The sequence below is a fragment of the Oryza brachyantha genome, chromosome 1, assembly GCF_000231095.2.
Source record: "Oryza brachyantha chromosome 1, ObraRS2, whole genome shotgun sequence".
Taxonomy (NCBI): Eukaryota; Viridiplantae; Streptophyta; class Magnoliopsida; order Poales; family Poaceae; genus Oryza; species Oryza brachyantha.
The window spans coordinates 20,343,208-20,359,422 of NC_023163.2; the positions used below are offsets into that span (position 1 = coordinate 20,343,208).

General features: G+C 41.0%; 1 protein-coding gene across 1 annotated transcript; it reads right to left on the minus strand.

The window, feature by feature from the left end:
• Positions 1-539: 539 nt before the first annotated feature.
• LOC102714336 (WUSCHEL-related homeobox 7-like) lies at positions 540-4,854 on the minus strand. The gene is made up of 3 exons (XM_040519937.1): positions 4,686-4,854; positions 3,411-4,535; positions 540-1,219 (listed from the first exon to the last, which is right to left on the minus strand). Exons 1-3 carry the CDS (start codon positions 4,852-4,854, stop codon positions 972-974), a joined length of 1,542 nt encoding a protein of 513 aa, XP_040375871.1. The 3' UTR covers positions 540-971.
• Between the last annotated feature and the right edge of the window lie 11,361 nt (positions 4,855-16,215).

The following is a 16,215-nucleotide window of genomic DNA, read 5'->3' on the forward strand; positions in this document are numbered from 1 at the left end:
AAGTTCCGAAGGACAATTTTGGTATGCTAGCTCATATAGACTTCTTTTCTGTGTGTGTCTTTCCCCAAAATTGAAGATGTGAGGTAACATATATATCCATCGTTCAGTACCGCAAACACCCCCTCGAGAGAGAAATTTTCCTTCAGATCAAATGCAATTCCTCCACTCTTTTCCTTGAATGTTTTGCTTTGATATGATCCAAACAGGACCCCACTGTTTTACTGATAATCAGTATAACTTCCACGAGGGAAACAGGTACTTCAGAGTACTTCCTAGCATGCAAGCGTACAGCAAGTCAGCAATGCTGGTTTCCCTGCTATAGACGACTATAGACTATAGTCCTTTTATGTCACGTTCCTGTACACACCATGATCGCCGGCCACTATATATATGTGAAATCTGCTAGCTTTGCCCTCCCATTCTCATACACTTATATTTGCCACATTTAACACGGAACAGTAGATGTGAATCATTTGTCATCTATATAGTACGTGCAGAACTGAGCGAGAACATGTTGATCAGCAAACTGAACAGCACCCCACAAGTAGACATCTTCAACTGGATCGACCCATCGGAATTAAATTACAGGCAGTAAGATCAGAACAATATTAACTGCTAATACTATTCACCAACAAAAGCTTCATATTCATAGCATGCACGGCAGACTAGAATACTAGATAGATGTACTGCGATTAAACAGCATCGATCACCTAGCATACAATGCAATATATAGTTGGATCGATCACAGATCGAGCTAGCTGATCTCCCAATACTGCTAATATCCAATGCAGGTAGATTAATTGAAACCCTAGATGGATTAAATATATATCAATAACACTGGCTATTAGTATATATAGACGTACGTTAACTACATCAGAACTAAGTAGTAGTAGTAGTAGTAGTAGTAGTAGTAGTAGTGTAGTACTAGGCAGTGACGACACGGATTAAAGCAGCAAAATTCTATGGTCATATCAGAAATTCAGAACTAAGTAGACGGCGCCCTGGAGGAGCGGCTCGACGGTGACGCCTGACGCGTCGACGGGCACTGGCTCGGTGCGGCTGTCGCCTTTGTAGCGGAGCAGCTCGGCCTCGTCGCCGAAGTAGTGCCTCACGTTGAAGTGCGCGGCGGGGTAGAAGAAGGGCGCGGCGGCGCCCCCGATGCCGACGCACACCACCGCGGCTCCGGCGCCGGCGCCGGGGCCGCCGAAATCCGCTAGCCCTGCAACATTTGCTCGGTCATGGGCTCATGGCAGACACATGCACAGTCAAACAAACTGCGAGTGATATTAAGGTGATGTTTAGATTAAGAAAATTTTTGAGAGAAGTATCACATCAAATATTTGACCGGACGTCGGAAGGGGTTTTTTGACACGAATGAAAAAACGAATTTCACGGCTAGTTTAGAAATCGCGAGACGAATCTTTTGAGTCTAATTAATCTATCATTAGCACATATTGGTTACTATAGCACTTATGGCTAATCATGAGCTAATTAGGCTTAAAAGATTCGTCTCAAGATTTCTTTCATAATTGTGCAATTAGTTTTTTGGTTTATCTATATTTAATACTTTATTTAGGTGTCAAAAAATCCAATTAATGTTTTTTAAAAAAATTGGAAACTAAACAAGCCCACGAGGAAGAGAAGTTACTGCGGGCGCGGGGATTGAGAGAAATCATCAAGACCACGAGGAAATCCAAGGGAGTGAACTGTGACAGTCACTGATCGATCAGAGTTAATACTACTACTCCTAGAGGCATGAGATGAAAAACTTTGAATGAAAAGCGTCCTGGATGTAGGGGTATGATCCTGGATCGCTGGCCATGCAATGCATGGTGCATGGTCACTCTAGGTAAAAACTCCCCAGTAATGTGAAAGCTTCTTTCATGCGTCGAGAAGGAGAAATTTGACCACCATCACCTCAGTCCTTTCAGCAACGTACGTGTGTGCTGCTACTATACGCGTGTAGAATTACTACTACACGTAGTACAACCAGCCCCACTTTCTCCTAAGCTACTCCTATACCCTCCTCTCTTTGAGAGAAAAGAGGCCACCGTAGACAAGACCGTACAAAGAGAGGGGCACAATTTATGAGTTGTGACCTGTGACCAAGCACTAACGTTCGTACCCCCAGCGGCAGTTACTGCTCTTCATCCAAAAGAGTCGCTTTTGGATCGCTGAACTCCATTTCCTCTAATCTGTCAGGTCAAAATCAGTGTAATCCTAGTCTTTTCAAGCCTAAATCTATCTTCAGATTATTGCTACTGCTAGATTACTGTATTCAGAATAATTTTCCTAGAGAGATCACCAACACTCCACTTAAGCATTATCCGTGCTTCCAAAGTCCAATTTTGGAATCTTATGTGGAATCTTATGCTTCTATTCCTCCAACTCTAGTCTTTTCATGAACATGTGAAATAGCTCCATGCATGCACAGATGGATTCCATTACTTGCTATACTAGCCAAATGCATCTACTACATGCGATGACATGATGTTCTCCATCACCATGACATGGTTCAGCATATTTGTAACATCCCATCATGATGGAGAACAGCTCACAAATTTTGGTCTTGTCTTATGAAGGCCTTGTTTAGCTTAAAAAAAAAATTTCAAAACATCGCATCGAAATTTTAGACACCTAAATAAAACATTAAACATAGATAAACCAAAAAACTAATTATATATTTATGGAAGAAATCTTGAGACGAATCTTTTGAGCCTAATTAACCCATAATTAGCCATAAGTGCTACAGTAACCAACATGTACTAATGACAGATTAATTAGGCTCAAAAGATTCGTCTCGCGGTTTCTAGGCTAGCCGTGAAATTCGTTTTTTCATTCGTGTCCGAAAACTCTTCCGACATCCGGTCTAAACTCTCCCAAAAATTTTCTCGATCTAAACACCACCTAAACACCACCAAAATCTACATGCTTACAAAATGACAAATTTCTTCATCTTTATCATGCATGGAAAAGTCTATCTGCGTTGGAGGTGACAAGATTGTACATACACAAAAAAGAAAAGGATTTTACACGGCCTAGACTTGTCTTATTATCAATGGCACACAGGGGCTCTTGTTCGAGAACGGTTGGTTTGGATTGGATCTAAAGTTAACTAAAAGTACGAATCCATGCATATAAAATACTTCTAACGTTCAATATTTGTCATTTTGTAGCTAAATCCAAAAGAAACTGAAATGGAGGGCAAAACAACAAGAGAAGTTATTGACTCCCCTGAAATGTAACTTCTAATTAATCCATTTAAATATGGGCATACGGATGCATGTGAGACTGGTAAGCACAGATAATGTGTGAATAGATATGATCTAGCTAAATGATGATACCAGATTGATCAGTTAATTAAGGTATTCATATGAAACAACACAAAGGGTTCATCAATTATCACATACCTTGCAGCTGATTATTAGCAACGGCGCCAGTAGATATAGCAGTTGCTGCAAAATCTGCAACGCTAGTGGTGGCGGCCACGCTCGCAACGGTGACGGCGGCGTCCGGCGACGGCGAGGACGGAACAGCAGGCAGAACGCTGGCATCCGAGGAGGTAATAACATCCACGTGCACAGCCGGCGTGGTGATGCCATAGCCATACTGTAGCATGCCCAGCTTCGTGGCGTGGTCGTGCGCGTCCTCCCTAGAGACGGCGGCGATCGATGCCTCGCTGTTCTTGCCGAGGCCGAACTGATCGGCGGAGCCAGACCAGTGCTGACCACCAAGCCCGGCGGTCCAGGCGCAGCTCCTGTGTCCAGTGGTGTTTGGTCCAGTCAACTCGTTGCAGAGCCCCTTGAACATGCATGTAGTGGCCGGTGACGATGGTGGCTGCTGAACGGGCACCGGCAGGTGCATGTACTGGCCGCTAAGAATGGCGGCGCCGAGGTCGACAGCCGAAAGGCAAGGGCTTTGCGGCCACTGCAAGAAGATCGGCTCGTCGGGTGACACGATCCCGTGCACCTTGGAAGCTGGCACAGGTGGCGGCGCCGTCGCCGACTCCACTGGCTGGCCCTGATAGAACATCTGTTGGTGGCACGCCACGGCAAGCGGAGAGAGCAGGTCCATGGCCGCCGTCGCGGACATCGCCTGCGTCGACATAGGCCTCACCGGCTTGCTGGACCCGGACGAACGATCGGAGGACGAAGAGGACGACGAGGTGGGCGCCGCTGCCACGGGAGAGACAAGCTGCTGCTGCTGCACGGGCTGGGGAGGGATTGGTTGCGGCGTAAACGGCGCCGCGGCCTCCCGGGGCGCCGGCGCGGAGGCCCTGCTGTTGCCGAGTCCGAGCGCCGAGCGGCCTGACCCGCCGCGCAGCTTGTTCTTGGAGCGGGACTTGCGGTTCTGGAACCAGTAGAAGACGTTGGCGTCGCCGACCTGGCCGTACTCCTGCAGCTGCATGCGGATGCGCGGGATCTCGTCGCGCGGCGGGTTGACCATGCCAGAGTTGAAGATGGCCTCCAGGATCCGGATCTGCTCCGGCCGCGGGTTCCACCGCGGCTTCGGGTCCGGAACCCTCTCCTCGCCCACTGCAAACAAGCAAACCAAATCTCAAATCAATTCCCTCTCTCGATCTCGACCTCCAAACCCCCCCGCAGCACGGAAACCCTACCTACTACACCATGAGCGAACACCAAACAGTAGCATGCATGCACGCGGAGAGCGAGCGATCGACCTACCCGACGAGAAGGGCGACGACTTGAGGGAGTAGCCGCCGCTGCCAGCGCTGGAAGAGCCGGAGAGGAGGAAGGGCGGCGACCCGCCCATGTCAGGCGCCTGCGCCTGCCACGGCTGGGCGGCGTGCTTCGACCTGAACATGCTCGGCCAGTGCCTGTTCGACGACGCCATCCCTGCAACCCCCCTTGCCGATCCGACCCGGTGAACTTCCCAGCTAGCTCGTGCCTCTGCAACAAAAAACACAGCTCCAGTAGCTCGCTCGCGTCGTCGAGTTCACGTCCGCGATGTGTGAGATCAAGATAGCTCTAGCTAGCTAGGGGGGGGGGGTGCAGTAGAGAGATCGATGCGTTGTGTGAGTCGACAGGGACCGGCCGGATTGGACGAGGGAGCGAGAGAGAGAGAGAGCTGCTGCTACTCTCTCTACTCCTAGCTTTAGCTATTCCTCTCCCTGGCCGGCTAGGATCGATGGACGGATGGATGGAATGGTTTCTTGCACATTGCTGCCTCTTATAATGGCGGGCACCTACCCTTGGTGGTGCAAAGTGTCGCCGCCCAATAAATGCCTAGCAAAGCGACCACCTCTCTCTCTCTCTGCTTGGAGATGCGTGCGTGCGTGTGTGCGAGCGAGGGTTGCGTTGCGTTGCACCGGGAGGGGAGTGTGATGGGGGTGGGACGCCCCGGCCGGGTCGCTGATGACGCCGGAAGAGTGCAAGGACACTGGAGATGAGCTTCAGCTTTCTGCCCTGCTTTGCAGGAGGACTGATGAAGAAGGGCCGGTCGACTTCTTCCTGCGTTTCTGCCAAACCTCCTGCTTGTAATGGTAGTGCCTTTTTGCATGGGAGGGCCGGGGGCCGGTGGTGATGGTGACCTTTGCTAGCTAGGGACATGTATTATGTCGTCGCTGGCTAGCAGCGTACTTTCCGATCGTTTCATTTGCAGAAACGAATGAAGGGAAATTGCAGTTACTAATCATGCGTGCATGGCTCGGTCATTAAGGCGACAGAAAGATTATTTGTTTTTTATAACTATGTACTCTACAGAGTTAAGATGGACTTTTATATATAAATTATTTTTATACCACTTAGCAGTTAAAAAGTGCACGCAAAAGTTAAGGAATAAATCTAGGGCAAAAGAACGCAGGCTATACCGATCATTGGATGATCTTACGTTATTTACCAAAATCTGCTTTACGCTATCATGTTTTCGCTTTTATTTATGCGTATAAGTCAAAACTTAAAATTTTAACGTTAGATTTAGAGTTGATTTTGAGGTTTTTTACTAAAGCTTACTTTTCAGTCTTGGGTTTTAGATAGCTAAGAACACGTATATAAAATTTTTAGTTATAAATTATTTTTCATTTATAAATCTATTATTTGGCTTTTTACATGACAAAGAAAACAATCACCCCTCCAAATTACAGTGGGGAGATCAAATAATCACGGTCTTAATCTTTTCCTTCAACAAATGCACATTTCATGCACAGATATCTGGAATACAAAGCACATCGGGGACCGTTCCATCCTAAATTGTTGACCGGCCACAGATCATCCCTACTTGTATCAGTCAAAGAGAATTAATAAGGCACGACGGGGTGATCGATTATCTTTTTTTATGAAAAAACAAATATCATATTTACAAATAAAATATAATTTATAAATAAAATTTGTATACACATGTTTTTAGCGATCAAAAAGCCAAGGCTGGAAAATAAAATTAGGTGAAAGCATCCCAAATTTTCAAATTTTAAGATTGAAAATTTAAATTTTGACCTACAAGTATAAGCAAAATCGAAAAATGGAGGTGCCATTCGAATTCACTTGGGGGTGTGTTTAGTCCACATGGCTTTTGATAGTATTCGTTTTGTGGATAAAAGGATGAATATGGTGTCCACCGATAATTGCTACGTTTTGTTGTAATTAGTAATTATCATTTTAATATTAGAGTTGATTATGGATAGTTAGTGCATTTTCTTGTCAATTAGTATTAATTATTGTATGATTAGTAATAATAAATAAATTTTATTATGGATTAATATTTTATTGTTTTCATTTCATCCACCCTTCTACATCAAACCAACCAAAGAATTGGTTTGTCTCATCCACCAACCGAACTGTTGAATTGGATTATTATATCCAACCAAGCATGGATAGTCATATCATCCAACCGGAACCAAACACAGTCTTATAATTTTTGTGGGCACACTTTCTAGACTCTTCTTGACTTGTTTCGTGCAAGAAAAAAAGTTCATAGATAAAAGTCTCCTAGCTACTATTTGTTTCTAAAGTAAGATTTCGCTTTACGGTAGCTAATTCAGTTGCTCATATAACATGTTCTTTCTTTGGATAACGTATAATTGTGTCTAAACATTCCCAGTACTACTACTATTTTGCTGAGCTATCTATTATTAAACATATGTGCAGCCTTCCTACTCAACAAAGCTGATCGATCCCCCTTCCCAAACACATAGATCCTTGGATTATTATTTCGTTTTATATTTTCCTATCCTTTTAAAAATGGCGTGTTTTATTTATATTTATATTTTGGATTTGAAAATTTGAAATATATTACATGTCAAATTTGATGAATTCAAATGTTATTTTAAAATGAAATGTTTTATTCTGAATTTGGAAAGTTTTGAATACAAATGTATTGTACGACAAATTTTATAACTTAAATTATATGCTATTTAGGTTAATAGTCATAAATTAATTTTTCTTTGTTTGTAAATTAATTTTGTAACTTAAAAATTAGAAAAAGTGAGCATGAGGAATAACATCATGGGAACTTCCTTTTAACTCCATCCCCCCCCCCCCCACTAACTTCTGTTTTTCTCAACAATTTATTCGAACGGTTATTCTCGTTCATGTTCTTTTCAATTCCATATTTTACACCCGTGTTTATGTTGAAATCCTATATTTTTCTATTCATATGTATTTCCAATACCATGTTTCAAAGGGATATTTCTGTTAAAATTCTATATTTTTCTATTCATATGTATTTCAAATACCACGTTTCAATGGGGTCTTATACCCCTTTTATTTTATAAGATGATGTGATTGACTTTTTAAGTACATATTTGACCATTTGTCTTATTCAAAATAATTTTGTAATTACCATTTATTTTGTTGTGATTGGATGTATTATTAAATATATTTTAATTATATACTATATTTTGTGTGTGTCACACAAACTTTTTAAATAAGATAAATGACCAAGCTTGTATTAAAAATTAATGATGTCATCTATTAAAATATTAAGATGAAAGGTTTTTAGCCATATTAAAATGAGAATTTTCCACTTAACACATGGCTTCGTAATTTACAATTGTGTAAGAATTAGATAGCCAAAGGTACGTCACGTTGACTTTGATATGATAATATGAATTGCGTGTATATAAATAAATAAAGAATAAAACCAAAAAAAATAAGTCAAAGAAGAGCCTAAATTCATAATGAAGAAATGGAAACTCGAAAAGGATTCTTCTGATTCTCAAAGACTGAGGGGCAAGGATATTGATACCGAGAAAGATCTCTTCTTATTATAAGATGTGGTTTGTATGCATGTTATAATTCAAGTTTAAAGCCGGTTTCTCTCGCTTTTAACTAAGAGCAAGTATGATACTCCCAACACAAGATCTAAGATAGTACTATATAAGATTAAGGCCCCGTTTAGTTCCTAAAAATTTTCGTCCAAAAACATCACATCAAATCTTTGGACACTTAAATAGACTATTAAACATAGATAAATCGAAAAACTAATTACACAGTTATGTGAGAAATTGTGAGCCTAATTAGTATATGATTAGCCATAAATACTACAGTAACCCACGTGCGCTAATGACGTATTAATTAGGCTCAAAAGATTCGTCTCGCGGTTTCCACGCCAGCCGTGAAATTCGTTTTTTTATTCGTATCCGAAAACCCCTTCCGACATACGTCAAACATCTGATGTGACATACAAAAATTTTTATTTTGCCAACTAAACACCCCCTAATTGTTGATGTGAATGAGAAAATAAAGGAGAGAGGAAGAGGCACCACTCATGCAAACCATGGGTACTAAAAAGTTCCAAGAGAAAAGAAGAGAGGTAAATAGTATATCAGTCAAACAATAGTTACCTATAAAACATCAATACATAGTTCCACATGTCATACACACATTTTGTCTTGGAGTCGGGTGCAGCTGGCTACAAATTAGTAGCTCACCTCCCTTCTATCTCCTCTTTGAGCAAGTATAATAGCAGACTATAAGCTGACTATATGCTTATGTGGAGGAAAGAGGGGATGAGAAAGAGTGTAAGTAGGCTGTAAGCTTATAGCCAGCTTAAGCACAGGAACCAAGAAACTATGTGAGAGTGTATGTGAGAGTGATATGTGGGTCCTGCATTAATGATGAAGAGCTAACTAGTATATGAGTGAGCTAAGAGAAGACTATAAAAAGTCTTATAGCCAGCTTGTTGGCTATATTATTAGCCTTGCTCTTATCTCTTTAAAGTATGTTTATAGTTGGTTTATAGCTAGCTATTGAACTTGCTCTAAGTGATAGGATATGTCGCATATTATTTAATGAGTTAATTATGCGAATAAAGTTAGAGGTATTATGTACCTTTACTGTTAAACTTGCTTTGAGGTGTTACTATCTGCCACTCACGGCATACCAGTTGTTATAAACTGCCTTGTCGTTTGTCCAAATTTTGCGTGACGATTTTGAGGTCGCCCAGGCAGCAATTTTTTAACTGACGTTTATCCAGTCAAAGAAGGCCGCGAGTTAACGCCAGTGGAAGTGGTCTCTGTGGCTACTGGATGCATGCGAGCGCGCGAGAGAGAGATGGTTTCCTAGTTCCCTTCCTCTCGGCCCTTGGCTGCTTGTGAATAGGCATTGAATTGAAATGAATTGAATTGAAGTGAATGGGGGATTATTCTAATGGAGATGGAATGGCGAGTTGCTGCAGGGAGTAAATGCCATAGACATGCATGCAAGGAATTGGGGTGCATGGTTGCATGGTCAAGGAGACCGGGAAATAGCTAGGCCGCTTCGAGGAGAGAAAATGGAGAGGAATCCGGTGGAAAAGGAAAACTCCTGGTCTATCCACCAAAGGCAGTAATGGCAACACCCCGTCGTGAGGTCTCTTCTACCTTACCTTCGCCATTGGATTGACTCGAGGGAGATAGCATAGCTAGGGAGGAGGGCCTCATGCGTGCGTGCATGGTTCGCATGGCTGCTAGATCTGCGTCGTTCGTCTCCGATCCCCTCTCTCCACGAAATGTGTCCACTACTCACTCCACCACTGCTAATCTGCTACTACTATGCTTCAGGTAGGAGTATACGTCAAATTTCTCCTGTGTTCGTGTTGACGTTGGATCGATCATGCGGTCATGCTGCGGCAGCGGTGTTGGTTTGCAGAAGCGGCTGTTCGTGCGCGCGCGCGCGCGCGTGCACATGGAGGAGGGGAGGGGCAGGGCAGAGAGGCCTGCGCAAGGCGCGACCCGTGTGTCTCCTCGTGGGGGGTCGGCTGGACTCTGCACGCCCATCTGCCTGCACGAACACCAACAAGAGCCCGCCACATACTACACGGGAGGGAGAGAGAGAGAGAGAGAGGGTGTGCGCGCACTGTGGCACAGTGCATGTGGGGTGCTCGTGCGCAGCAGAAAGTGCGGAGGGCAAACCAGTCGTCGACGCCCGTGGCAGAGGTGAGAGAGAGTTTTTTTTTTTTTTGCCCTCTCCACGAGCGAGACACAGCAGAGCAGAGCCCAGAGCCCAGAGCAGGGCAGAGAGACCGTCGCAGGAGAGAGTAGTAGTACGACCGCGGGAAGAAAGAGGAGAAGAAGAAGAAAAAAAAGACAAGAGAGGCGTCCAGTTCGACGGAGTCGATCTCTCAATCGGTCGATTCCTTTTCCTACCACGGTAGGATAAAACGAACAAAGCGGACCGCTAGAGCGTTGGTTCACAGATCCACGGTTAATGTGATAATCGCACGTATCACTGGGCACGGTAACAATGGTTGGTGATATAAGGTTAGGCAAATATCGTCCAAACTAAAAAAATTAAAAAATTGCTAGAAAAAACAAAAAAAAATATCATAGTGATGATTGGAATCAATTAAAAAAAGGTTGGAAAGGAAAAGGTTGAAGGACACAATGCCCCTAAGGCACAATGTAGCTCAATGGGAAGTATTCAATACCACACAATAATCACAACAAACCGGGAAGTATTCAATACCACACAATAATCACAACAAACCATGCGGTTATCGTGCGGTTATCGTGATCGTGACTATCATCGTATTAAAAATGTTATGATTATCATGATTCAAACCAAAATTATCATCGTCATCAAAATCGCCGCAATTGTTACACCAAACTGCACAATTAGCACGCCCTACCCCACGTCAATCTCTTCAAAACCATGGAAATATTATTTAAAAGTTCAAATTCGAATTCACGTGGTTTTTGAGCGATAATTATCATCGAGAATTCCGCTACCGGGGAGGGGGCATGGTTTCGATAAGCCTCCACGATAAATGGAATAGTAGAAAAACACCGCGTGTGCTCTCCTCCCCATATAGATCATTCTTGATTGTCTTAAAGAAATTTATGTTTTAACCGTCATTGTATTTGAGTTTATAAAAGTTAGAATAAATATACTAGAACTAATAGAATAAGAAAAAAAATATTGATTGATAAAGTAAATATAATAGAATTAAATAAAATAAGAAAAAAATATTTATTTGATAACATTAAGGATATTAGTATTTTTGTTATTATACCGGTATATGCAGAACAGGTGAAAAATAAATTTATTATTTTTGTTCTTATACTGTATATGTAGAACAGGTAAAAATAAATTTATGTTGGGATGGATGAGTACCTATGTTATCAGATTTTAAAAGGTTGTTTCCTGATCGGCTAAACGATATATTTTTAAAAGAAGTTCATATATAAAAATTATTATCTTATATTTCCAAAATACATTTTTAATTTTTGTTAACACCAGATTTTACAAATCGCCACTATGTATTAATCTGTGATTAAAGACTGAATCAAATAGGAAACAAGGCAATCGGATAGAACAACAGGCGGAATACGACTCGGATTCAACCGATGTAGTCTGGATCGGGTAAGAAATAGAGTCCGATTGGGCCTATAATGTTACAGATAGATTCGGAAATAATCATAGTCCGTGTAATTTAATTTTATCTATTAGCTAGGGTTAGTTTGGATTTTTTTTCCTTTATCTCTAAGAGAGTTAGAGTCCAATCGGGACTTGTGTGTTAGAGATAGAATCTATCTAGGAGTTTGTTATTTCTTTTTATCTATTAGGAGTTGTATATCGTGTCCAACATCGCTAGCACTCACCCAAGAGTATAAATATGTATGCCCTAGGACATTGTAAATCATCTACAAATCAATTAGATCAACTTTTTTCGGCGTATTGCCACTCTCTTGTCCGAGGTTTTCAACTCCGGCGGAACTTGACACCTGACGCGGGACTGCATCGCTTCGATCTCCGGCGGAGGGGTAAGTCCATCGTTCCGCCGGGAATCGTTTGACTAGATTAGAACTGTCTCGGTTCGGTCTGATTTTCTAATCTAGTTGTGCGATTGCTAGTTATCGTATTAGTTTCAACTTAGATCACTTTCGTGTTTTGAGTTGATCTGGTTGACCACTTTAGGTGATCTACGTGGGTTCGATATTTGCCGTTTGACATATTCAATCTAGTACTGTCTTGCTTCGGTTTGATCTAATAGATTGCGTTTGTTAGATAGTTTATATCAGATCGATGTATTTTGTTCATTGTTTTATTGGAGTACCAGCCAATAAGTTACCAGTTATCGACTCATTGGCTTGATAGCAATCTAGTTCTGTTTAGTATCTATCCTGATATTGCTAGGTTTAATCCTGAACTGTCTCGGTTGGGTTCGATCTTTTATGATTATTCTCAGCAATCTGGGTTAAGTATTTTATAGATCTTGGTTGTTTGTCTGTCGTCTATAGCCGATATTTTTGTTGATCTATATGCTTATCATATTTACACCAATAGAGTAGTCGATTGTTTTACTATATTATTTATATACCAATCGACTTGATTTAGTTAGATCGGCAGTTATTTATGTTACATCGGCTTATGAGAATTACATGCAAATTGGTTTTAGCCAATCGTAACATATGATTTATTGTTTATTCCAAGTAATTCGCCGGTTTATTTATTAGCCTTATCAATCTTCATGTTTCCCATAATCATATCGTGGTCAACTGCATATTGTCTTGGTTAAGTCCAATCTCTGTATATCTAGTTCGACCTGGTTATAGGGGCTTATCCAATCAACTAAGATTAATAAGTGACTTGGCGGGTTACGTTGGTCTAATATTTATTTCAAGTTTATTTCGATCAAGTTTCTGGCCGATCCAAGCTTTTTACAGCCGATCGTTCATCCTATCGGCTAACCGTTACAGCATCAATATTTGATCGGCTGGATATTTAGTCACCTATCAGCTTGATAGTCGATCGACTTGTTTTACTGTTTATCTTGTCAGTTGTAGGATCAACCTGACTGGCACGCCCGCGCGTTATTCTAAGAATTTAGGTCCTGCAATGTAGCTGTCTAAGATCGACTCCTAGGCCTTCGTGTGTGACACGTCAACGTTCACATTTTAACGTCAATAATTTTATACTAGTTATTTCAATTGTTTATACTATTAAATAGAGATAATACCAATAAGGTAATCTTCATCTTTCAGAAAAAAAAAAGAACGCCACCCTAATAATATGTAAAATCATGCCCATTATTTTGCTAGACTTTTTAGATTTATTTCCTCAATTTTTACGTGCAAGTTTCCTAAACTACTATTTTTTTATATATATAAGTTCGTCACCTCAATTTAAAGTACATTTTTAAGTTTACGGTGTTTAATTTCACCTCACCGCCGCTAATTCTAGACACACGTAGAATTTAATTTCCCTATCATATTAATTCTTTCAAAGTCGTATTGTACTCGCCAATAAAATAGTTAACTCTGAAAATACGGATAATTTCTGATGAACCGACCGACAATACGACCATTTTCACCCATTGATATATTCATGTACGCACAATTTGTGAGCACCAAAATGTGTTAGTAACATTATGTATCCATGATTTCACCACCGTATATCCGGTGCTTCCCCGTGAGCTGCACCGCACTGCATTGTTTTTTTTTGAAAAAATGGCGTTTTCACATTTAAGTTGTGTGAGTGTACGTGTTTGTTTGTGTCCCCTTTGGTCGATCCACGGCACGGAAAACTTTGGTTTGGCACGTAGCGCTACTTAAAACTGATGAGGTGATTTCCGGTTTTTAATTGGTGACCCTGACCGATTGATGAATATATAGTTTTTGATCGAACGATTAAACAAAACCGCAGGCAGCCTCAACTTCTGACCGATTGGCACTTCGATGCTGGATTGGATATTACAGCCAGCCAGCCATGTACTCTGATGGCGACTTCGGCGAAAACGAGTTGGTGGCTCGGTGAAATCGTCGTCGGCCCACTTTGATAGTTCAGCCCATCGGCGGGCCACTGGGCTGTAACGGCTTTATCGTTGGGGTTGGGCTGCGAGCGTGAGATGCAGGTACGACGAGGGCTGTGTCTTGTCTGTTTCCTAAAATCTTTTCCTAAAAACATAATATCGAATGTATGAACAACTAAATAAAGTATTAAATATATATGAACATTAAAACTAATTATACAGTTATGGATGAAATCGTGAGACGAATATTTTGAGCCTAATTAGTACATGATTAGCCATAAGCGCTATAGTAACTAACATGTGCTAATGACGGATTAATTATACTCAAAAAATCCGTCTCACGGTTTCCAGGCAGAATCTAAAATTTATTTTATAATTAGATTACGTTTAATACACGTAGATGGGACCTAAACGCTACCTGAGATGATCGAGCAACCATTTCACCCACTCCCAGGCTCCCAGTTCGAATACTGAGAATTGAGATGCTTCTTTTTTTTTTAATACAGTATAACGCAGACGCTCCCAACACACGTACAATCTCTCCTAAGAACACACGCACGGAACCCTACCCCTATAAGCACTTACGAAGCTTGGCCGACATTTCTGAAGAGATTGACGAAGTTACCACGGACGTTTCGCTGTCGACAGTTACGTCACGTATCATCAAAACACAAAGCCGTTAGAATTCTGAAAAATTCGCTCTAAAATGAAGTCCATCCAGGACCTTTTTTTTTTAAGACTGTGATGCGGTGCTTGTTTCCTTTTTCAAACATGGTTGTGGCTGTTTATATATACACGCCCATGCTCGTATCTATAAAATTTATACGTACACCCTACGTATATAAACATATCTAAAAGACTAAACCAATGTATCACAGCAACGATTATGATTAAATATCTACTTTGATTTTCCGCAGATTTTTCTCGGTTTTTACACGCATGTTTCCGAACTACTAAACGGTGATTTTTTTAAAAAAAATGTTATATATAATTTTTTCAAAAAAAACGGTCATATTACCTATCGAAAATAAAATTTTAAGTTCATAGTAGCTAATTCTATCGTTTACATAATGAAATAGCTATCACACAAATCAGATATTTTTTATCTTTTATCTAAAAGCTAAAATGAATACAGCCAGATGTCTCGCATATATTGTTTATCACTGAATAAATAATTATTAATAAATATAAGTATCTACCAAATCTTTGTTTGGGATCTTAAGATCCTGGCAACATTATAACCACAGTTCTCGTGATCCAAGGGAGAACCTGTTTGAGGGAGCTAGAGACTTTCAAACAAATCACCGAAAACTTGTATAACGACATATTTATAAATGAAAAGATGTTATAAATCAAATATGTTTTAATATATGTTATTAGTCGTCTAAAAGCAAATGATAAAAAATAAGCTATGATGAAAAAACTTAAATTCAACTTAAAATTTAAAAGCTAAAAGTTTAAATTTTAATATATAAGTATAACTAGAAGAAAAAAGATCGTGCTGCAGTACTTCGGACCCCGCTTACCCTTCTTTAGCTAACGTGTATTCCTCTTTACTCAAGCACCACCCTCAAACGTCAGCGTGCACACAGTTACTCACGTAACGCGACAGGAGCTCCGAGCGCGACATCTTTTCCTGAAATATTCAAAAGTTCTTCATTTGCTTGCGAATTGAAACCGAATGACCTTGAAGGAAGTAGGCTACGACCGGTCCAGGCGACGCATGCGTTTGCCCCGGTCAGCGAGTCGAAACCAAGACCGGGACAACGCGGCTCACGTCAATCGTCACCGGCTCACCGCTACTACTAGTGGTATACGCTCTCGTTCTTCGAGCAGTTATAATAGCTATAACCATATTTTAAAGAGATAAAAGAAGACAGAAAAAAAATGAGCTACTGATTTATAGTCAGCTGTATACAGACTTTAGGACTGTACTAATGTGCTGTAGATAATTATTATATAAATTGACTACTAAATTGATTATAAATGAATTAAAGCTAATAGTTGGTTTGAACTTGCTCTTATCAC